We start from the raw sequence: 24,283 nt of genomic DNA on the forward strand, positions 1-24,283 counted from the left end.
TTTCGAGCTTGTCTATCACTGTGATACCTTTACAAAACCATATTGCACATGCGTAATTGATTGATGACAATCCAATTGATTTCCATAGGAGATCACCATAATAGACCCTATTAAAGTCATCTTGGTCATCAATTATTGATTTGATATAACCAATTAATCGATTGCCTCTTTTAACAACTTCCTCGATATGAGAGTGATCTGACATATTCCTTGAAATGGTAACACCTAAATATTTGTACTCGTTGACCTCTGTGATGAAACTATTACAAAGTTTCCATTTTCTATCTACATTAACACGCTGACCGGTGATGAGAACATTCGATTTGGTATAATTAAACGACATTTTGCATTTATTAGAAAACTCGCTTGCTGTGTTAAGGAGTAGGTTAAGGTCATTATCATTATTTCCAATCAGAACTACGTCGTCTGCCCAAAACAAACAGCCAATATTTGTACCGAAAATACTTACACCTAAGTTTTTGGCCTTGATCATTTTTGCAAGCTCATTAATGTAAATGCAGAAAATAATTGGCGAAAGGACACAGCCTTGTTTCACACCTTCATCTACAGTAAAGAAATCAGTTTCTACATCTTGGAATATTACTTTACTTTTTACATTTTTGTACATGTTTATAATGATATTTAAAAGATTACCCTCAATACCAATACTCTTCATAGCTTTAAACAGACCTTCTCGCCAAACTGTGTCAAAGGCTTTCTTAAAGTCAAGAAAAGCCATAAATGTTTGCTTGCCTTCAGCTTGTCGCGTTGCAATAATACTTTTAAGGTTGAATATATGGTCTTCGCAGCGCCTGTCTTTACGGAAACTGCCTTGCACTTCAGTTAGAATATTGTTATCTTCAATAAACTTTGACACAGTTTGCGCGATAATCCTATTATATACTTTTGAGACACAAGATGTTAAGGTTATCCCCCTGTAATTGTCAAGATCTTTAACATCGCCTTTCTTAAAGATTGGTATTATAATGCCTTCATTCCATTCATCTGGAATACACTCAACTTTTGTTAGTCTTTTGAAAAGACTAAATAAGGAAGACATTAAAGCATCTCCGCCGTTTTTGATAAGCTCATTAGTAATCTTGTCAATTCCAGGGGTTTTATTAAGTTTACAATGGGAAATTGAATCAACAACATCTTCAATAGTGAAGGATAACTTGTCAATCATAACATTGACATCCTTCCCATTCAACTCACAGGTCTCAAGATAATTAGGAGTGTTTGAGTCATCCTCTTCATTAGCATAACAAAGGTTATGGTTCATTTTACCTAAGGTATTATAGTACATCATAATTGAAGTTTTCATAACTTCCTTATCTGAAGTGGTTTGGTTAGTCCCTGGAATCTTTATTGATGTAACTTTATTAATTGGTTTAGCTCCTTTCAATTGTTGCCAAAAGTCCCTAGTCTGTGGGCCACCTTTTTTCATTATGTCAGAACACCTGACATATCCGTTAGCACACTGGACGATGCATCGATGGTCAACAATGGATCTATTGTTGTGCAAGGCTCACTCAGTCACTTAAAGAGAACACAAGTTATCATGTCATATGCACACAGTATAGACAATTGAATGAACACGATTTATTTGTACTAGGATTTCATTTTTATTTTAATATCATACCTCATACTGTGATGTACCCTGTGTAATTCTATGTCATGAACTAGGGGAAGTTACCTTTCTAATCATGCAATAATTTGTTTATTATGACATCATGGGGGAAAACCCAGATGAATGCAATAACAACATCATTAATCAAGACTATTTATGTCATGGGGAAAATCCCCTGAGACAGATTGTGAAATGGACATAATAGTGGGAAAACCCACAGGAAGAGATGTAAGGTGAAATGTTAATGTCTATTATTAGAACATTTGGAAAATCCCAGATGGGGAATAAAACACAATGTTAATAGTAATTCTAGGCAGACCTGTATCGATATGATTGTAATGTGAATGGATGTAGCTATAGCTCTCAAAAAGAGAGTAAATAATGTTAACCAGTTAAAATCAGGATACTCAAAAAGTATTACTGAGTGTGGCCATGGAGATCATGAGTTTCCTACAGTGCTATTTAAAACAGCCTCTGAGCGATGGATGGATATTTTCACCGACAAGCTGGAAATATGGTTATTTCAAAGCTACGAAAATTGACCAAAGTAAGACATAGAGGGTCTTCTGCGGATTGTGAAGGACTTTACGAAAAATGTTACGATTATTATCATCTGGATACAGATCTGACAGGCGGTCATAGCCTTTACTATGACTGAAAAAATGACAGAATGCCGTGGGAGATTGAGAAACTCCACATGTGTGTGATGGTCTTCGTACTTCAAAAAGAAGTACATTTTAACCAGTTTATATAGCCAATAATTGAGCTAATTTTAATACAGCAACGAAGAAGACAGCGAGCACACAAAAGTGCTCTTCCTCATCAAAGGATTAAAAGTTCTTCTGTCAAATTGCTGGAGTTTGCTGGGTTTGTGAAGGCCACGCATCTGTCAAAAAACAGCGGAGCTGTGTTAAAGAAACCTGTTCCCTGGAAAAAGAGTGATTGGTGAAAGAAACACCATTTTTGGAGAAAGCAGCGCAAGGAGATATATTTGAGGAAAAAGCAGCGCAAGGAGATATATTTGTGGAGATAGCAGCGCAAAGGAGATTGGAGGAAGCATCATCATTTTCGTATGAGGATTTTATACGCAAGGATTTATAAATGCAAGTGTACTATGGACATCGCTGATTTTCGCAGGACAAGTGAATAAGGATATATTACATCAGTCGTCCAGAACATTGCAAGAACTCTAGGATCACCAACAAGAAGACAGCTGGTTAAGTACCGATAGAGTAAAACTGATTGTGTGATTTTAGTGTATATTGTTGTTATATGTACCAAGCATACTTTGTTTTCAATTAAAGACTTAGATTATGTTAGCTTAATCAAACAGTGTATTTGTGTTGTGCATTCGTGTGAGTTCGGGTAAAAGGTGATTTTGGCCTTGAGTCAAGTACGACTCGTAACAATACCTAATAAAGAACATAAGAAAATATTATAAAGTCCATAAATGTACGCACTTGTGCATATGAAACATGAAAAGCTAATCTGTTCTTTTCATTCTAAATCGTTAACCTTTGGAATATTTCACATGCATGTTGTTTGTCTCAATGCCTTCTCGGGTCATAGTAATTTAAATCTTGAAACCGTAGTACGATCTGTCGGTCAGCATAGATATTGAATAAAATTGAAATGTGATTTCAGCATATTTAATACTTTTAAGGGGGTACTACACCCCTGCCCAATTTTGTGCCTATTTTCGCATTTTTCTCATAAATTATAGAGCATTGGTGACAAGTAAGATACGTATATTATAGGGGCAAGGACTACAACTACAACTACCTCAGCCTGCAACCTCCAGCCTTGAGATGTCTGTGGATTACGTCTCTCCATGATGACTTTGGACGACCAGGTTTGCGTTTCCCATGGGTTGGCTTCTAAAAGTAGAGCCTCTTGTGAGTGCGGTCTTCATCCATTCGTTGCAGATGACCAATACACTGTAGGTGGCGCTTCCGGATAACTGCTGATGTGAGTTGGGGCTTTTGGGGGCGCCCGCCTTAAGCGGACGCACCTATAGGCATGACTTTGTGAAAAGCTTCTAATTTCACTCTTGCTAGATTTACTTCGCAATTGTTTTGCTAAAATTATGCCCATATGCCCAACTCAGAAATAAAACCACAATTTGTTTGGATTTTATTTTATTATTGTTTTCTGATATGCACGGGATAAAATGTTGAGCGTATATTCATTGTTTAAAAAACAAAATTAATGGACTTATAAAAACACCTAATAAATCCAGACCTTTGACCTTTGTATGCCTTCAACCAGTTTACCGTGTGTCTTAGAACCCGATAGACGGTGACATTTGACCATACACTAGGATCCACAGCATGCTCATCTATCATGGGAACAGTTCTTAAACCCTAATACATTTGTACATGCATCCTTGGAAGATTTGGGTACAAAAACTCTACTCTGCAACTTGAGGTCAAATTTTGCACTATGATTATGTAATTGAGGTTATTGGACTATGCCATTGGGATGAGACTCTTGTGGTCGATAGTACCCAGTAATGTTTGCTTAATTAGATGTTATCTTAATTAGAGCTCTAGTAGGCCAAAGGTTATTATTTGCATGGTATAATTGACTTGGAACGTTTGTTTGCTGGGGAGATGTCAGAGTCAGGATGTAGGTATCATTATGCCTCAAATCACGAATTATTGTAAGATTAGTGCAGAGTAGGTTAGATATGAACATGGAAAGTTACAACAAATGGCTATACACCTGATTCGTGAACTGTGTCTTTTTGAAAGACTCTTCCTGTTTATCCTTCATCTCTATTTGATTTTCAGTGTATTAGCAAGTAGATGATGTATATGTATCACAGACGTTATACATTTATAAAAACTTAACGTTTTCTATTGGTCAACATAGGCGTAGATCCCGGGTGGGGATAACCCCCCCATATATTTTGCCAGGGAGCTTACTTATTTGTGTCTTCTATACTATTCATCATATTCCCCTGCATAACGAGATTCAACAATATTCAATATACAAAGCAATATCCTCACTACAATAGGTCCCAAAAACAGAAATCCCCCACCCCACATAATCACAAATTGACACAAAAGCTTCATTCCCATTTATTTCATCCAAAACAGTCCTGTCATACACCTTCCCCAATCAAACACATTTCTCTTGCATTTGATCATCTTCTACTCTTCCCTAGAAAAATCATTATAATACCAGATCTACACACCATGGAATTCACCATCACGTCCAAGCTCACATTGGGGGCGCCCCATTCCTTTTTTAAAGGAATTTTTATTGGTCTTGTATCGTATACAGCTATTTGATATAATTATGTTGTTTTGTGACCATATCACACGAAGAATTTTGCGTTGACAGCGCATGTCAAAGGCATCCAGTCTAGCCGCCCGCATCCCTCTCTGTGAGTAGCTGTGAGTGTCCAACACTCAAAATGGTTTACATAAAACGTTTGAGTACTAGCGATACTGCTGCTCAAAAGTTCATGAATCAAATGCAATGATCATACATTATGAAAAGGCAGGTTCCCATGGCTTCAATGCCATTTTGAAATATGGCGGGCAAAAAAGGAGAGGGCGTACTTGGGATTTGGGTAATCTTTAGTCAGCTGAGAAGCATACAAAGGATACCCAAACCAAAGTACACCCTCTCTTTTTGTGCCCGCCATACTTCAAAAAGGCTAATGGGACTCCAGCGATTTGTTACTTCCATTATCCGTTGATTAACAAGTCTGACACCGTACTGAATGCGCCAACAACAAGGCAGTTAAAAAGGGGAAGTAGACTGAATCAGTGTAGGGAAAGGGGGGGGACTGGGGCAAAGTGGAACAAAATTTCAATCCCGCCCAAAAAGGATTACAAAGCAATACAAGGCAAGGCAAAACTTTAGGTTTATAATCTTACCTTATAGGATTGCAATAATAAAGTTTATCAAAACGCAGTTTTTATACCGTACTATAACATTTGCTGAGGAGTAGGCCTACGCCCTCAATATTTTTAAAAATTCTTGGGGTTTTTTCACGATTATATTGTACTTTATTAAACCAACATACCCTGCAAAAATCAAGACTCTAGGAGCTATAGTTTTGTCAAAATTCGAGATTTTGAATAAAACGCAGGAAGCATCGTTTTATTATTACGATGGAATTATTAGCAGATTAGTCGAACGCATACACGATGTTGTCATAACACAGCATGTACATGGCGTGTGGGACGCGTAATTTCTTTCTGCAATCATAATGGGTCGCAATACGATAACACATAGTACATACATGTAAGTATATGAGGCTAAATAGACCTATAACACGAGTTCATTACCATTGTTATTTCCTCTTTACTAGAATTAAAATTCTACAACGGTTTACCTGGGGTTCGAACCCATAATCTATGGATCCAAAGTCAAATGCCTACACCACTGTACTATGAGTCGTTGTGCCAGAAAGGTGTTTTTTGTCATACCCCTAAACCTTAACCCTAAGACCATAACCCTAACAATAATGAACCTTGCCTCGGACTCTGTGGTTAGTGATATATTGCGGCCCATTATGGTTGCAGAATGAAATTAAGCGCGGTGATCTACACATCAAAGGATCGTACCATTCTTTGCTTTGCCTTAGTTGTTCGGCTCAAAATAAAAGGGGATATCTGACTATGTTGACAATTGGGGGGCGGTGGCGGGGGCCTGTGTGTACTTTTAGTATTCCCGAAACCACGTAATCAGTGAGTCTATCTACATGTGTCATATTAAAGTAGCAGACGGGTGCCTGAACGCTCCCCGTGCTATTGGTTTACTATGGCAACAGGGCTAGCATACATTGATGTATGTCGGGAGAAATCATATGTTGTCGGGGCAGAGTGGACCGCGGGGCAAAGTGGACAATAGTCCAAAGTGGATGGGGAAAAGCCGGAAACAGACCCCACTTTGCCCCGTTCCATTTTGCCCCGACCACATGAGATTTCTTCCAACATGCATCACTATCATGTCCGCTAATGTATGCTAGCCCTGTTGTTACCATGCATAGAGTATGCTTAAGTCCATCTGCAGTGACGGCGCTACGGGGGGCAAGGGGGGCATTTGCCCCCCCCCCCATATTTTTCTTGCCCCCAAAACCCCAAAATCACGTAAATTTCCATTTTTGCGGCAATTTTGCCCCCCCCTGAAATTCACTTTGCCCCCCCCCCCCCAATGCCCCCGAAAAAAATTCCTGGCGCCGCCACTGTCCATCTGTCATTCATATGGCTATCGAAGTAATTCAGCAGTGCTTCGGCATATAATTATATTTCTATGAATTTATCGGATAAACATGAAAAACAGACATTTGCTGTAAAAAGCACACATACCTTACTTATTCGAACGCCCCTATCACAAACAATGCTGGATCCATGCCGTGTTCTAAATACATAAGCTTGGAGATTGAGGGCACCATATACATAAATTAATGGGGGTGTTTCGTGGTCCCGTGGTCCACTTTGCCCCGGTCTCCCCACTTGAATTGTGTACATGGTCATATAATAGCTTATAATAATAAGTTGGTATGAAAAAAGTTACACTTTGCAAATTGAGAGAAAAGACACCAATTCTGATTCAAATGAACATAACTTTTATTATATACATCCGATTGACATGCAGTAAACAGATTTGAAAAGCTGACTCTATAAGAATACAGAATATATTAACATCAAATGTTATTATACATGGTGTGTATGAATTATACAGGGTGTAACATTAAAAAAATCACATTTTTCCTAGTTTTAACATAACCATGTTATATTTTTCTCTGAAAGTATTGTATTAAAAACAAATATTGCAGTAAGAAGGCATGATATAGGGCTTTCAGTAAAAAAAAGGCAACCCACTCTTCCAATCACCCTTCGTGAGAATATACATTAATATATAGGCACCTAATTAATAATTTTTATCAGATCTTTGATTAAAAATAATGTTTCAATAGTTTAATGTGTTATTGATTGCAATACCTGTGCATTGGAGATTTCGTGATCCTAGCATCCTCTTTTTATGACATTTTTCAGTAGATATCCACAAAAAAAAGCTTATTTCAAAAATTTCAGTTGATTCCGATTTTGCGTTTGCGAGTTATGCATGATTTTGTGTATTACACTGCTCCATAGAAAATGTGTTGTAATTTCGTTCTGGTATATACCAGAACGAAATTCAAATTTCACGATATCTTTGCTAAACGAATTAATCTGCAAAAAAAAGTTTTGTACATAAACATTATGTAGCCAGAGGTTTCCAGTAATATAAAAATCTCAACTTTTTTTGAGAAAAGTGGGGGGATGATGCTGTGAATCACGAAATGCCCTTTTAAGACTTTTCCAGATATTTTCAGATATGACACTTAATAGAAGGCACCATTTTGTGTGTAAACTCTATAGATGGCTGTTTTGTGTGTAAACTCTATGGGTGATTAGCACTAATTAGCACTTGAGTTAAGCAATTATTTAATGAGATTTTTTGTTACAAATCACATTTCATTAGTTCTTGTGTTCTTGATGGCAATACATCTGAATGTTGAGATCCTCCAAGAGTTCAACTTTTCCAGATATGACTCTTTAGAAAAGGCATCATTTCGTCCAATTTGTGTGTACACTCTATGGCTGCTCCCCACCGGCTGCTCCCCCACCGAGTCCACCCTTGACTACATTGTACCTGGACATTTAAAGGTATAACTTTTTCATTGGTCATCCAAATGAACTAGGTTTTTTATTTTAAAAAAGACAGTTAGCAATAAAATGATACCTTACTTCAGGTAATAGGTTCGGTACTTACTTCCAACTTAGAAATTGATGTCTGAACACAAAAATTAAAATATTTGTAACTATTCCACCTCGTTTGGTGCACCAATTCGTGACATATACTTAAGGGATCTAAAATGAACGTTTATTGCGTTTCGACAGTATTTTTTGTGGCACATGAGAGCACCTCAGACCTATCGAATTGTATTCTGAATACGAAGCATGTCTGTCTGATATCAAATAATTTTCATTTTTTGAAAATCACAATATAATACAAATTTTATGACAAATTATAAAAATTTGATATTTTTCGATATATAACAGTCCTCGAAGTAAATTATATAAATCTAATGATATATTCTTAAAGTGTATGTAGCAGGGAGGAAAAGCCGACGGTCAATTTAAAATTTTGACCTTTCATATTGAAGATATGGATTTTTTTCCCCAAAAGACCTAATTTTTTTTGGTGTTTTGGGAACAAAATCCATATCTTCAATACGAAAGGTCAAAATTTTCAATTGATCGTCGGCTTTTCAACCCACCTACATACACTTTAAGTATAAATCATCAGATTTATAAAGTTTACTTCAAGTACTGTTAAATATAAAAAATATCAATTTTAATGATTTGCCATAAAATGTGTATTAAATTGCGAATTTCAAAATTCAAAATTATTTGATACTATGGGATACCGCGCTTCGCGCGGGTCCCTGCTAGATGAGTAATCAGTAAATGGGGACGTTCACTATAACAGGAAGAATTTCTGAACAGGTAGAATCATTGAAAAGGTACATTTTATTTATCTAAATCTGTCTCTTCTTACATTTTCTTTTTTAGTTTCTTCTGCTTAGCTTTATTTATTTAACCCATTTAACCCCGTTCCCATTATTTTCTAAATCTATTCTTTCTTACATTTCACTTTTAGCTTCTTTTTTTATTTGCTGCTTGTGATTTCCCGTTTCCATGTTTTTTATTTCATTCTGTTCTCATTATTTTGGCTTCCTTTTTTCTTACATTTCCTGATTAGTTTCTTTCCTTCTTTGTTTCGTTCCCGTTTCATTTATTTACTTTCACCCGTTATCATAATCCCGTGAGTGACCCGTCCATGTACCTTTTTGTCCTTTATTTTTCCTTCTTTCCGTATTATCATGTCCACTGGTCTCTGGCTCGCAAGTCGTGTGGCTCTGCGCCGTTTACGCGCGCATTTGCGTAATGCGCATTACGCACGCGGCGCCGACGCGCTGCCGGCCAGCTGCAGTGACGCGTAGGCTGGTAACCGATTTTCATAACAAAAACCCCGTTTTTACCCATATTTTCACTGTTTTTGCAGCCAATTCTTGACCGTTTTCAACCAAATAAAGTTTAAACACGTTGCCGTATATTCATCGATCTCCCGTATGAATTTGGCGACATTTGGATCGAAACTGACGGAGCCTTTATGTGCATACATAGATAGATACATACATACATACATACATAGATACAACATTCCCCTATTTATAGTAAGATCAGAATGACATTCTTCGTATTCAGAATGCAATTCGATATGTCTGATGTGCTCTAATGTCCCAAAATAAATACTGTCCAAACGTTCATACCCCAGCCCTTAAGTATTCCAGTAATTTCAGCTGAAGTTGTTACATACAGACTGTAAGAAGAACATTTATATCGTTGCAATTTCGCTTTTGCGCGATACATCAAAACTAGATATTGTATAGTTTTTGCAAAATACCCGGATGAAATACAATGTTGTTTTTAATATTGTACGCGTATCGCGTACGCTAACACGGGTCACCATGGTTACGGCTCCTAATAGCACCAACACGCATCACATTACAAAAAACACAACAACATGGCCACCGTCTGCGGCACACAAGGGATTTTATAAACAAGTAAAACCACAAACTTAATTTGCGGCAATTCTGGATGATGAATAACATAAGCTTACATTAATTACAATACGCATTGGTTAGGCCCGGTGGCTAGGTAGCTTAAATTTTCATTTTACCGCAGAGAGAAAGCCAGATATAATAATAATAATAATATTGAATGATTTATTTTCATGTGATAAGAATATATTGCACTCGATAGAAAAATATTTTTTCTATCTCGTGCAATATAATCTTGTATCACACTCAAAGCCATTCAATATTATATAAATATCTTGGCTAACAGAAAAACTTTACTTGGTTTATTTCTAGTTCAGGTTCAAACGCTATGCCCTACTTTACTTAAGTTGGGCCACTTTTTGCCATGTTCGCATGTACCAAGTTTGTACTGCGTAAAATTAACTTCCATGCTTATCGTCGAACATTTCGGAACAAAAGCAAAGATTTTTCATGTTTTTTCTTTCACTTAACATTAGTAAATAAATAATGGTATTTATTTCAAATTTATTACACAATTGGCCACATCTTGAAGACCACCGATTTTATTGAAACAACGGCTATGTAGTAGCTTAGGGAGTGTTCATTAATACTTTGGTAGGGGGGGGCTGGTCTACCTCAACTTTTTCGCTCAAAAACTTTTTTGACCCCCCTCGATGGACCGCTAAACTTTTTTGACCCCCTCTTTTGACAGACAAAACTTTTTTGACCCCCCCCCATTATCGTATAACAAACATACTTAATAGTGTTGTTTTCAGTGGTGTGGTATCTGGGTCACATGTCATTGAGGGAGGCAAATGTTTGAAACATTCCCGGGATAACCGGTGGGACAATTGCGCATGAAATACAAAGCACAAGGAAATTTTCATTTTATACTTAATTTAGATTTGTCCCAAATCAGGGTGTTTATCTGATTTTACAGGGATAAATGAAATAGAGGATTTATTTGGAGGTTCATAGGCACATCAGCATAATTTGGATCTGTGGCTATTATGATAGTACAAATGCGTGTGAACCGCGCAAAAAATTTGTCCATATTGAAGCTTGAATGATCAAATATTGTTAAAATTGGGACTAATTTATGCAAAAAGCTAAAATGGTCAAATATGAGATTAATTTGGTCACGCAAATGTACACAGGTATCTGTTTTGGCCCTCAAAGACCGTGGTACCTGGGCCTGTGCCCACTCTGCCCTATGGTAAATCTACCCATGGGCCTATGTGTACAAAATAATTTTGCAATGAGAAATAGTAAACTGAAGTGAGCAGTTTACGTGCAAAGAAATCCAATTTATTTGCAATATTTTCTTGAGTTGTATTTTGATCAGATTGGTACATAATCATATTTGTAGCCTACTTTGAAGAGATATAAAATTTTATGATAAAAAGTGCCAGCATTTCTTAGACCAACCCAGATGTTGCTGATCATCTTTAATGTTATATTAGTGCCATCATTTTTTCAAACAAAAGCACTGAAAACCAAACTTGCCCATATTAAAAGTGATATAAAAGGGTCTCAATGCGCGCGAAGCGCGCAAAAATTTTGGGTTTTGAAGAGGAAAACTATTTTAGCCCCCCCTTTCCTACCACCTAAAACTTTTTGGTCCCCTTTTTCAGGTCCAAAACTTTTTGGCCCCCCCCTCCCCTTTTACCAGCCCCCCCACCAAAGTATTTCTGAACACTCCCTTAAGGGGGGTCGATCTTTTGTGCGTAATTATATAGGGCCAGGGGATTCACGCTATCATTAAAAAAATTATTTGAAGAAGTCAAAGAGCCCTAGGAATAAAAACTGTAGTGTAATTCACGCCAGATACAACTTCTTTATACGACAAAAATTATTTTTTGTAATCGATCAAAAAACAAACGTTTATATCAATTTTAAATTTAGCCTGAATCCGTAAATATGGTACCTCTCGCCCTTTTTTAGGTCAAGGCTATTTTTACCATTATGCAGCGAAACATTGTTGAAGCTATTTCACATACATGTACAAAACATTCTAGTGAAAGAATGAGGACATTATGGTGTTGAAATATCTTTTGTTGATTTCGAATGATAATGTCATGAAGTCGTAAATTTTAAGGTCAAATTCCTAAAACCAAAACAAAACATTGCGACGCAGATAATTCCCGACTTACGCAATTTCATCATCACATCAGTGTCTTTATTATTTGTTTGAAACCTTTCCCAAACGTTCGTGCTATTTATGCATAAAACGGCTAATCTATCTTTACAAAACGCGTCTTTTTTAGTAAACAAAAGGCTAAAGATGGCATTATGAGATTTATCTTTTATCATTACACTCCTCCGCTGAACTGCCACGGTGGCCGAGTGGTAAAGCGCTAGACGCGTAATCGAAGGAAGTTTAGAATCGCTGGTTCGAGTCCCAACGAAACCTGTGGAAACTTTTTTTTCTTCAAAATTCATGATCGCATTCCGAAATGAGTCACTTGTCGGTAAATCATGGATCGTATCCTTAAGCAATTGCCGGGACGAACAAGTAAAATTAAAATGCAATCAATAAGTGACATGTTTGCATACCGGTAGTACTATTTTCTAAATTGTATAATCTTTATATCTTTTGTTACAACCTGTACACTTGGTGATCAACCAAGCCAAAAAGGCTTTAGAAAAGTTTGAATGCGATTAGCACCTCAGTCACCCACCTTTGCACAGTATTATTGTGGGACCTGAGAGCAGATCAGACACACCAAATTGCATTCTGAATACGAGGAACGTATATTGCACAATAGAACAGAAAAACTGTTTTTTTAATCGAAAAACCAGGTTTTTCGAATTTGATTGTCAGTTTTCGACTGAGAAACCTGTTTTTTCGCCGATAAACTTGGGTTTTCAATTCGATTGTCATAGTTTTTGATAAACCTGGTTTTTCAATCGAGTCATAGTTTTTGATAAACCAAGTTTATCGACCGAGAAACCTGTTTTTTTGCCAATAAACTTGTTTTTTCAATTCTATTGTCATAGTTTTTTTTGATAAACCTGGTTTTTCAATCGAAAACCAGGTTTCGAATTCGAATGTCATAGTTTTTTTTTTTTTTTTTGATAAACCTGTCGATTTTTCAAAAAAAGTGGTTAGAAAAGTACGCGGAGTGCATTGATTGTGTATAATGTACACTTCGCGTACTACGCGCAGTGCTTTCGCACGCGTTCGCGACGCGTAGGGCGGATTCATTTTTCGGGCGGATTGATACATTTATATTTGGTCCTATTTCCAACATTTTTAGTGATAATTATGTTATAAAAACAGCAAAAATCACGTGTTTTTTTCTTCTCGTGTATGAAATAGGTAAATGAATGCGTATTACTTGACAGAGAAATTAGATAAAATATAATGCACGAACCCCGAAGGGAGGAGTGCATTAGACGCATCAACATCAGCGCAAGTGTGTTAAAGTTTGATACAAGTACAAAATGTAAGGCTAAATGTCATATTTTCTCTTACCATCTCTTGCTACAAAAAAAAGGAAATTGACCTACCGACCCACTCCTTTCTACCCCATGTCTGGGCAAACAAACACTTTCTTTCTTTTTTTTTGCCTTGTCATAGTTTTTGAAAATTTTTTTATAAACCTGGTTTTAGAAACCAGTAAAAATCGAAAACCATTTTCGAATTCGATTATCATAGTTTTTGTAAACTAAATTTTTCGATAAACCAAGTGTATCGATTGTGAAACCAGTTTTTTCGCCGATAAACTTGGGTTTTCAATTCGATTGTCATAGTTGTTTTTTTGGTTTTTTTTTTTGAAAAATCTGGTTTTTCAATCAAAAAACCAGGTTTTTCGAATTTAATTGTCATAGTTTTTGGAAACCCAAGTTGTTTTCGCAGATAAACTTGGTTTTTCACTGATAAACCAGTCGCGACATAATATAAATTTAAGTGTATTATATCATATATCATATCATATCATATCATATCATATCATATCAAATGTATGGCAAATTAGTAGAAATTAACATTTTTGACATGATAATGTACTTAAATTGAAGGCCTATATGTATCTGGCTGGAACAGCAGACCATCATAATATTTTGACCTTTGGTACTGAAGATACACATGTTAATGAAGATTCCAAAAGGACGGAAAACTTCATGTAAATACCTTCATGTAAATAACGGTCATATTCTAACGTGCACTACGCCAGCGAATATGCCCATCAATAAGGTAGGCTTACTGTATTTTGCGGTACGGAACGAAATTTTTAAGGTAGTGGTAGGCCCTATCAAAAAAAGGGATCCGTATAGACCAAACTGGCACAATTTATAAATCCGTTGCAACTTGCAACACTCACACACACAAAAAAGTACGTCATAAAAATGCCCTTTGGAAGTTATAGGTTTCTTTTTCAAGAAGAAGTCACACACACAAAAGAAGAACGTCAGGCTCTTCCCGTTCCTCAGTTATAAATCCGTTGTGCAAAATCCAAAAATGCGCAACGGATTTATTACGGCTATATATCCGTTGCATGACATAACCATAATGTACAATTTTCAAATACATACATTACAAAGGCCCATTCAGTGATCCCAGCGAAAGTGTAAAAAATTAAAACTATGTTTATTAAAATTATCATTGGGTATTCGTTTTATTAAAAATTGATAAAAAAACGAGGAAAACAGCAATATTTACAACAATGAAGCCCCGTCAAGTTAAAATACGGTAAAGTAGATAATTTCTCTACTTAAGTAGAGAAATTCCAGATTCATGTTGAATGTCTTATTTTGTCTTTTATACGCGGCTTTTGGCAGCGTATGTTAGCACATCTATAACACTAACAAAGGTACCAAAATTGGAATTGTGATCAGTGAATCTTATGATCCTTCGGATGAGCAAATCACTGAATAGGCCTTTTTAGTTAAAGTAATCCACAATACATAAATAAATAAATAAATAAAAATAATCTTTTCACTCATTCATTTTCATGTTACTGCTACGCTTGTTCCTTGCGTTCCTTTTCGCTATACTTCTTCGCCACATTGGACGGTATTAACAATTTCTCCAAATTAGCGAATGGAAATTCAATCGCCAGAGCAAACACAAAGGCCACCATGTGGGAGAGCACTATACCGCCGGTAAATGTTGTAGTCTGTCAAAAGAGAAAGAGGATAATTCAATAATAAAATTATAAGTGTGACAGTTGACTGTTAAAATCACCATTACCAACACCAATACTTCCAATATCATCGTCATCATATTCTTCTTGTCGTCAACAACCACAACAACTGGACATAACTGTGGTCTAAGACCACGAACACAGCCGTGTTGTGACCACTTAATGACCTTTGACCCCAAAATCTATTAAAACCCCATAGACATTGGCTAATGTCAATGCATTTGTTTACTTGGCATCACTCTGCCATGTTATTTGTGGCAGAAGGGACATTTTGAAGGTTTTTCATCTCGGATCGGAAGTGACCCCTTAATGACATTTGACCCCTAGTGTACACTGGGTAACATCAATTCATGTGTGAATATACCGTCACTGTGCTATGTTTTTCTTGGCTGATAAAATTTTTGAAGGTATTTGGTTTTATACCGGAAGTGACCCCTTAATGACCTTTGACCTCAAATCTGTGTACGATTCATGGACACTGGGTTATCGCAATACGTGTGTGCAAGTTGCGTCACTGTCCTATGTAATTTGAGGGAGAAGTAGCCATAGAGGAAAGAGAAACAGAGAAAGTATCACCAGTCAAAGTCCCGTGTATTGTATGCTACCAGTTCTCGCATATTCATGAGGGCCGGTTGTTCGATCGTGCCGTGTCAAACAATCACGCCAGCGCTGCGTGCCTTCGCGTATACGCAATAGAGCGTTGCTAGACCATGAAAATACGCGGTAATTACGTAGCAGTCTCGCCTGTCGCATTTCATGGAACAATCGGCCCTCATTATCGGATGAGGGAGAAGTAGCCATAGAGGAAAGAGAAACAGAGAAAGTATCACCAGTCAAAGTCCCGTGTATTGTATGCTACCAGTTCTCGCATATTCATGAGGGCCGGTTGTTCGATCGTGCCGTGTCAAACAATCACGCCAGCGCTGCGTGCCTTCGCGTATACGCAATAGAGCGTTGCTAGACCATGAAAATACGCGGTAATTACGTAGCAGTCTCGCCTGTCGCATTTCATGGAACAATCGGCCCTCATTATCGGATGAGGCAGAGACTTGTGACTGGTGGTACATGGTACGCGCTCTGTAGTCCTCTGTGGAAGTAGCATTTTGAAGGTATTTCCTTTTATACCGGAAGTAACCACTTAATGACATTTGACCCCAAATAAAAAATATCACATATACATTAGGTAAACACAATTCAATTCATGTATGAACATACCGTCACTCTATGTTTTTTTAGCTAATACAATTTTTGAAGGTATTTGGTTTTCAAGAATTGGGAAGGGGTGCCATTATGTATCCTTAGCCCTGGGCGCCACAACCCCTAGCTACGCCACTGAATTTTTTAATTAAGATCGTAATTCCCCTCACCCACCCAAGGAACGGCGGAGATGGTCAATGAGGGGTTTTTTTTTCAGTTTACTTCACCGTTTCGGCTTAAAGTGGACTGAAATAACAGTTATCATAATTTTATACTGTTTGTAGTATAGTAACCTTTATTTGAATACAGGTATTATATCAACTGACGTGCTCACTAACTCCACAGAGAGAAGATGAAAGTCGAGGTCCAATGCTCTTTAACCTTTTCCCAACACTCCAATAAAATATAATAAAATTAAAAAATTAAAATTATAAAATAGTATGGCTGTATACATTGATCAGCTTGTAATCGGCGGGCCTTGTGACATCGCATGTTAATATCAATATATTTTATTTCGAGAATCTCCCAAGAAGCATCGTAAATTATTAATTAAAAGTCCTGTACTTTTGTCTACTAAATAATAGACCAGACATGTCAACTATATCACTTTTAGTTGTAACAGCCTAACTATTCCCGCTGAATACGAGCCGAGCAAATACCTAGGGACCTGAGCCCTCTTTTTAGGGGGTACCTCAATTCGTGAGTTATAAAAGGTTGTTGGGTATGGGGGTGACCAGTTGGGTCCCCTCAACACCCTCCAGGTGCACAACCAAAAAAATATAGGTAACTTTTTATTTTACGGGGGTCATAAAAGGGGGGCCTCGATGTTTGTTAATTTTTGTTCAAACTATATCGACATTGGACTCAAATTAAAGGAAATTTTGTTTGGATCATTGTATATGACATTTATTTTGTCATACTACCTTCCTGAAAGAAGATAATTTGAAAAATGTAAACCTGTGTGTATTTTGTATCAAAACAGGCAAGTTCACCACAGTTACTGAATGACTTACTATCAAAATGGTATTAAGCTGTATAGCCTATTTATCTGTGGTAAATTAGATACCTTATCTGTAATGCCCTCATGTTGTTAATGTTAATGTCCCTAAATATTGTTAATACTCTATAATATTAACAACATTTGAACTTGCCAGAGCAATCGTAGACAAGAATCAAGATCATATGTTTTAAAGGTTATTCTACTTATTGGAGGATACCACCTGGTATTTAACTTCTTTAAAGCGATTTGCAAAGTTATGAGAGACAGTGGTGGTGAAGATATTCTGACAACTAGTGGGCTGTGTCAAGAAGGAACAGCCAGAAAGATGTTTGGTGATTAAGCTGACTATTACCAAACGCTTCAAGCTGTGCAGATTTTGAATGAAGCGATGCGCGCTTCTTCGACAATGCATTTGAAGATTGGTGTATTGAAAGGAGCAATGTTGATTAGGCTGATGACATTTCAATGATTTTGCAGATAGTACTGCTCGAGTACAACCTGCACAGAGCTGAACAATTAGAAGTAATCAGTAAATCTCACTCCAAGATTGAGATTCTCTGCCAGCACATGGAAGAATTCCAAGACTACCTCTCTGACAAACCAACGGCAAAGCTCTGGATGACATTTATGGAGATGTGTGATATTCTTCTGAAGTTTCTGTGCCATGAACGAGAAGGAACTGGTTTGGTCATCTAAGTGAGACTGCAAATATGCTACCATACCTAACCGCTGCAGGTCATTACAAATATGGTCAACAATCTCTCCCTAAATACTTGTCAGAGATGAAACAGCTAGCATCTGTAGCACCTATACCATCTATAACTCATTTGTACAGGGGAACTTTATTGGTAGTTGTTGCTGTAACAGTAATGGACGCCGGCGTCCGTAGCTACAGCCCCACAGATGTAGATGGTATGCAATCTGCAGGCAGTCACAATGCTGTTTCTCCAGACATGCTACTGGAACAAACATATAATGCATATACTAAAGAGTCCAGTGGTCTTGATGGCATAACAATGAATGAATCGGCACAGACAAAATGGGTCTACACCAAGTCTCTAACAGCTGCTGCATCATTCCAGTTAAAATCTATGTTGGATTTGAACCCTGAAACACAAAATCCTCACCATATTCGAGTCTGGCAAGGCATGCATCAGTAAGGATAATGGTCTGATCCTGAATATTACAGAGAATAATGACAACAACCCATTTTCAGTAGCCAGCAGCGATCTAATCAACATTGCTAATGGACAGATTGCCAACAACAAAGTAAAATATGATCTGACCACCGTGAAGGATATAGGTATAAAGGCCTGCAAGAAACAACACAAAGTAACAAGACTAAGAATCTTGTCGTAAAACTGAACAGATTCCATACCTGAACAAGAAAGGCAAGAAGCCTAAGAGTCAAGTTCCTGGTAAGAGTATGGAAGTTGAAGCTCTCATGAGAATGACGCAGATTATGGCAAGTGGTGGTGAGGTATAATTCATAAGCAAACATGAATGTGCTAACAAACCACCATCCCTATTTGACAAAAATGGCGAAATGAGAGCACCCAGGACAAAGGCTATTCTTGTCAGGGTTCTGAAAGAAGACACACAGGTGACACCAGAAACAGAACTCCCACAGACCAACCTTAAAACATGTCTCATTATTGATGGCATGCATGCAATTAGGAAATGGTCTTCTCAGAAAGAAGAGGAAGCAGATACACGGATAATGCTATATGCAATGTATGCCACCACAGAGAATGCAGTCGAACGAGTGGTTGTATTATATGCAAATGACACTGGCGTTGTTGTTCTCAGTATCTACTACTACGCAACATACCGCAGCCTTAAAGAGCTATGGATAAGAACGCAGCATGACTGTTACTTGCCGATCCACAAGCTTGTTGATTGCCTTGGTGATGAGAGATGCTATGCCCTTCCGTTTATTCACAACCTTTGTGGTAGAGATGTAACAAGCCACCCCTTCTTCAAAGGAAAGGAATCGTGGCTCGACAAGAGCAAGACGGTAGTGTTAGATGGAATCGCGTTAATCCCTTATTACGCAGAGAGTGACTTCACAGTATCTACAAGCCTGATAGACCAAGTTAGGACACTGTTGATGGCTCTGTGTGTATAGTTCTACTAAAGACCAGTTATCCTTCTCTAGTCTGGCAGAAATGCGAGCTTACAAGTTCCTCAACGCTTCTGCTGCATTCCACCTGCTTCCACCTACAGAGGATGGATTTCGTCTGCTTTTGAAATGGGCAGCTTAGCAACCATAATAGATGTAGCATGTATCCCGAAGCCTGACATACCATCACCAGAAGACTATGGATGGAAGTTGGAAGGAGACCACTATGTCCCAGTACCCATCACAGCTAGTGCTTGGCCAGATGGTACCGCCAGCAAGCTATCATGTGGTTGTACTACAGTGCACCATCAACTGCTCATGTGCCAAACGTCCGATCCATGTTATATTAAACGTGCATGCAGAGGTTTGCCTGCAAACTGTAGTCGCGCAAGACACACAAAACAGTTAGGTTCCAGTGACAGCAGTAGCAGCGATGAGAGTGAATGTGAGGATTGATTATTAAGTAGGCACTTTCAGTTCAGTCTTCTGAAAACTTTTGTGTGTTTTTATAGTTTGAGACAAGAGACAACCATTATTGTATTATATCATACTAAAAAGGTAAAGGTAAAGGAGACGATCCTGTATAAACAATGATCGGAGTGCCCATCTCTGTTTCATTGGCGATTGGGCCAGACTCCTCCATGTAGGCCTAATATTGCTATAGGGGGATCGCTACACCTCCTCTACAGCGAGTCTGTTACCTTCCCAGCATTTAAGAATGCCGGTACCTATTTAAACACCTGGGTGGAGAGGAGTAATCGAGATAAAGTGCCTTACTCAAGGGCACAACACGACGTCGTCGCCGGGACTCGAACCCGCAACCTTCCGATTATGAGTCAGTGCCCGTTCCGCTAGGCCACTATGCTCCTATCATATATCATACAATTATTAGAGACATAAAAAGCTATAGATTGATTACTGATTGATGATTCAGTGAAGAACATACCTGTTTCGATGTACACATAACCCATAATTTTTACAGATTTTCAACTACAAACGCACGCTGGTTTACATTTTTCAAATTATTTTCTTTCAGTAAGGTTAGATGACAAAATGAATGCAATATACAATAATCTACACAAAGTTTCCTTTAATTTGAGTCCAATGTCGATATAGTTTGAACAAAAAATTACCATAATTGAGGCCCCCCTTTTATGACCCCCCCGTAAAATAAAAAGTTACCTATATTTTTTTGGTTGTGCACCTGGAGGGTGTTAAGGGGTCCTCACTGGTCACCCCCATACCCACCAACCTTTTATAACTCGCGAATTGAGGTCATGTGTCCCAGGTCCCTAGGTAAAATATACTTTTTCATCCTGATGTGGCAGTGACATCAGTGCGCAGCCCACAGAGGTCGGTATACACAAGAGTCGCATTATTTGCATAGCATTGGATACCAGGATCGTATTCTGATTCGTCGTGCCTTCTAACCTGTTCTAATTAGCATACTTTTGGATACCTCCATATTTAGTATTACCTAATTAATTATTTATACCTCTATGTTGTTTACATAGTGACGTCATTAGAGCTGGTCACTTCGTCAAACATCCGACGAACGAACGTTTGCAGTTTTCTTTTTATTACTGTTATATCGTGAAATACAATATAGCTGACGTGTTAGTCCAATATATGATAGGAAAATATTATAACCGATGACCCCATGTTCACATTGGCTAAATAAGCTGTATTTTCGCTGGAAAGGGACCGGGACGAGTCGGCCATTTTGTTTGCAAAAGGCATGTTCTTCTCCCGCGTTACCCGGAAGTGGCAGCACCAGAACAAATGACGTCATTTCTGGATTTCAGCCGGAACGGTTACGTTCACTGCCGTGCATCAGTATAGGCATCAGCATATCTAGGTTTTACTAAAGTAAAACATCTTTGGTGCAGCCTTAAATCGCTAGCCTTCGTTCAAGCGCTCGCGGCGAGCGAAACAGCTGCAAACACGCGTTGACGTCACTGCCACATCAGGGTGAAAAATTGTATAGTAACAGTTTTACTCATTGATAATCTTTACTCATTACATCGTTTATAGCTATACGTACCATGGGTATAATTTTACCGCTGTATGGATTACTAATGCTGAATAGTATATTTCTGAGAATTATTGGATGCACCAAATACACCGTATATGTGAGTCTTCCAACAGGCACCCAGAAATTCCACGAAAGAAATGTATTTATCCAACCTATAAAAAAAATAAAAATTAGAGGTTTAAGTTACTATGATTTCTCTAACATCTTTGATACAATTGTCGATGATAAAGTTATCAAACGGACCACCTAGCATCCCACAAACACTCCTCCACAATCTACATATCGTTGTCGTTGGTGTTTGTTTTCATAGTGGTAAATCTCAGATTATTATCCCAACCAATAACATGTCCCCCCTAACTCAACACAAAAGTTGGTAACCATCATCTATGAGAGTTGAGAGTTACCAAATCTTTCAAAGATCCCCTTTGCAATGATTTTCATCAAATTTACCCCCCTTTTTCATGCAAAATCGAGGACAAAATTTGGCCAAAACTAACCCAGTTTTTGTGGTTTTCAATGACTAGAATTTCAACATAAAATTATACCGGATTTTCTCAAATAGGCCTACCCCTTGTATCCCAATTTCGCAGTAATTTCGAGTAAAAAATTACTCCTTTTCCATGCTATTTAGTAACCCTCATGGTTGCCAACTTTTGCGTTGAGTTGGGGCCGGGCATGAATCAGACATGATGGTGACGTAATCATGAGAAACCAGAGGAACATTTACTTGTTATAAAGGGCTTTGGCTCTCTCCGCTATCAAAAAGTTGTTCCTTTTTAAAATTTTTACACTGGATTTCGGGCTTGCTCTTCTGTTATGTTACACATTTCTCTAAATTTCATGTGCTCAATACACATGCATTCACATACATATACACATGATCACCACATACTGACGAGTATGCTCGATAACTATAAACCGACCCCTTTGCAAAGACTATTAATAGCGGGTGATGTTATCAATTTCTGACGCCCTAGTCGCTGCCGGCGGTCAGCGAGTCGCTTTGGGCACTGTCATGACTGTTAGGGTTTTATATATAGGGATGGTTTATAGTCATAGTAATCGGGTTATTTGTGACGTGTCATGTCAAAAGGAGACGCTTTTGGGCAGGATCGTAAATGGAGAAATAGCCAAAAATCTGCCCTGGGGTGATTTTTTCACAATTTGGGTTTGTTGCAAATTTGTGATAGTATTAATGTTAAAAATATTGTCTGATAGTTTCAGACCGGAATATAACTGGCATCTTGTATTTTTTGAGACATTTTCCAAGGTAATTCCTATTCTCAACATTGTCAATAATATTTTGAGAGGCCGATATCTCAATTTCCAATTTTATAATACCATAACTTACGAACTCAATATTTTCGCTTAAGAATGTCCGATTTCATTGGGGAAAACGGGGTTGTGGAGCAAAATATCTCTATATTTAAGATATGTAAAATTCTTAAAATTGATAACCAGCCCAAAAGTGTCTCCTTTTGACATGACACGTCACATTTTGTTCATAAATCGCGACATGTTATGAATGACGTCAACAGTTGACCTGGACTGAATACAACGCATGCTTCAATGGTTTCGTACAATACAATTTTTAAATTTTATACACAAATATAACAGATTTATCATTTTGCGTACGTAAATGATGTAGATACTTCGAAGTCTAGATTAGTGGCTTGAATTCAATGCAAAACAATATTTACTGCGCACAAAAAGTATTCAAACACTTAAAACAAAAGCCATTTAAAAAAAACTAAATTTAAGAAATAAAGTGATCGATAGATGTTTTCTTTTGCGTGTTTTGATACCTCATTGAGCACCATACGACTTTATTTCCCAAAGCTCAAAAAAGAGAGCTTTTTAAAAGTGACAATAATGTACATCGACTTTTCCCTCGAAGCACGCACCATAGACTAAAGAAGGGTCTATGCACGCACAGCGGAGTGAGCGTTCATCTGCCAGGTTTTAAAGGTACCAATCCTAACTATACCAAAAGTTGCGAAAGTCGCCACGAAGGGGGAAATGTCTGTTGTTTCTTTGAAGTTCTACCTGTTGTCATTCAACAGTCACCATAGGCTATTTAATAAAAGGCACTAAATTTAATGCCCACGTGACCCATGAGCACCGCCATACCAAGACCACTAAGTGATCAGTAGATGTGCTACAATGTTAAGAGATAGGGATTTTACAGACAAATATCATCAAAATTACTGAAAATGTATAAGGCAAAAATAATTGCACATGGGGGCTTCTGCTTTTTAGTATGTTTTCAAGAACTAAATTTTGAAAGTTTTTACCGACGGAAAAAAAGTTATCGACGGAAACTCTTACAATAATACTACAAAGTTGCAAAACAAATTCACAAATTTGCTAAAAAATTTGAATTTGAAAAAAATGAAATACACAGGAATACCACCCGCTGTGCCAAAGGTCACTTTTCCCAGACATCCTGTCTAGAAGCTTTAATGTCAGCGCCCATTTGGTCACGTGGGCATTAAATTAAGTACCTTAATTTAAACTGTTCAAATGCGTAAAGCTTGATAC

The 24,283-nt window shown here is 37.7% G+C and overlaps 1 protein-coding gene across 1 annotated transcript in view; it reads right to left on the reverse strand.

The window, feature by feature from the left end:
* Positions 1-13,343: 13,343 nt before the first annotated feature.
* LOC140172770 (nose resistant to fluoxetine protein 6-like) overlaps positions 13,344-24,283 on the reverse strand; it is a 34,523-nt gene continuing 23,583 nt past the window's right edge. The window contains exons 12-13 of the mRNA XM_072195899.1: positions 21,752-21,894; positions 13,344-15,361 (exon numbers count right to left, since the gene is read on the reverse strand). Coding sequence (XP_072052000.1) covers positions 15,206-15,361; positions 21,752-21,894 — 299 coding nt within the window. The 3' untranslated portion in view covers positions 13,344-15,205. The remainder of the gene's footprint in view (positions 15,362-21,751; positions 21,895-24,283) is intronic.

The sequence above is a fragment of the Amphiura filiformis genome, chromosome 16 (assembly GCF_039555335.1).
Source record: "Amphiura filiformis chromosome 16, Afil_fr2py, whole genome shotgun sequence".
Classification (NCBI taxonomy): domain Eukaryota; kingdom Metazoa; phylum Echinodermata; class Ophiuroidea; order Amphilepidida; family Amphiuridae; genus Amphiura; species Amphiura filiformis.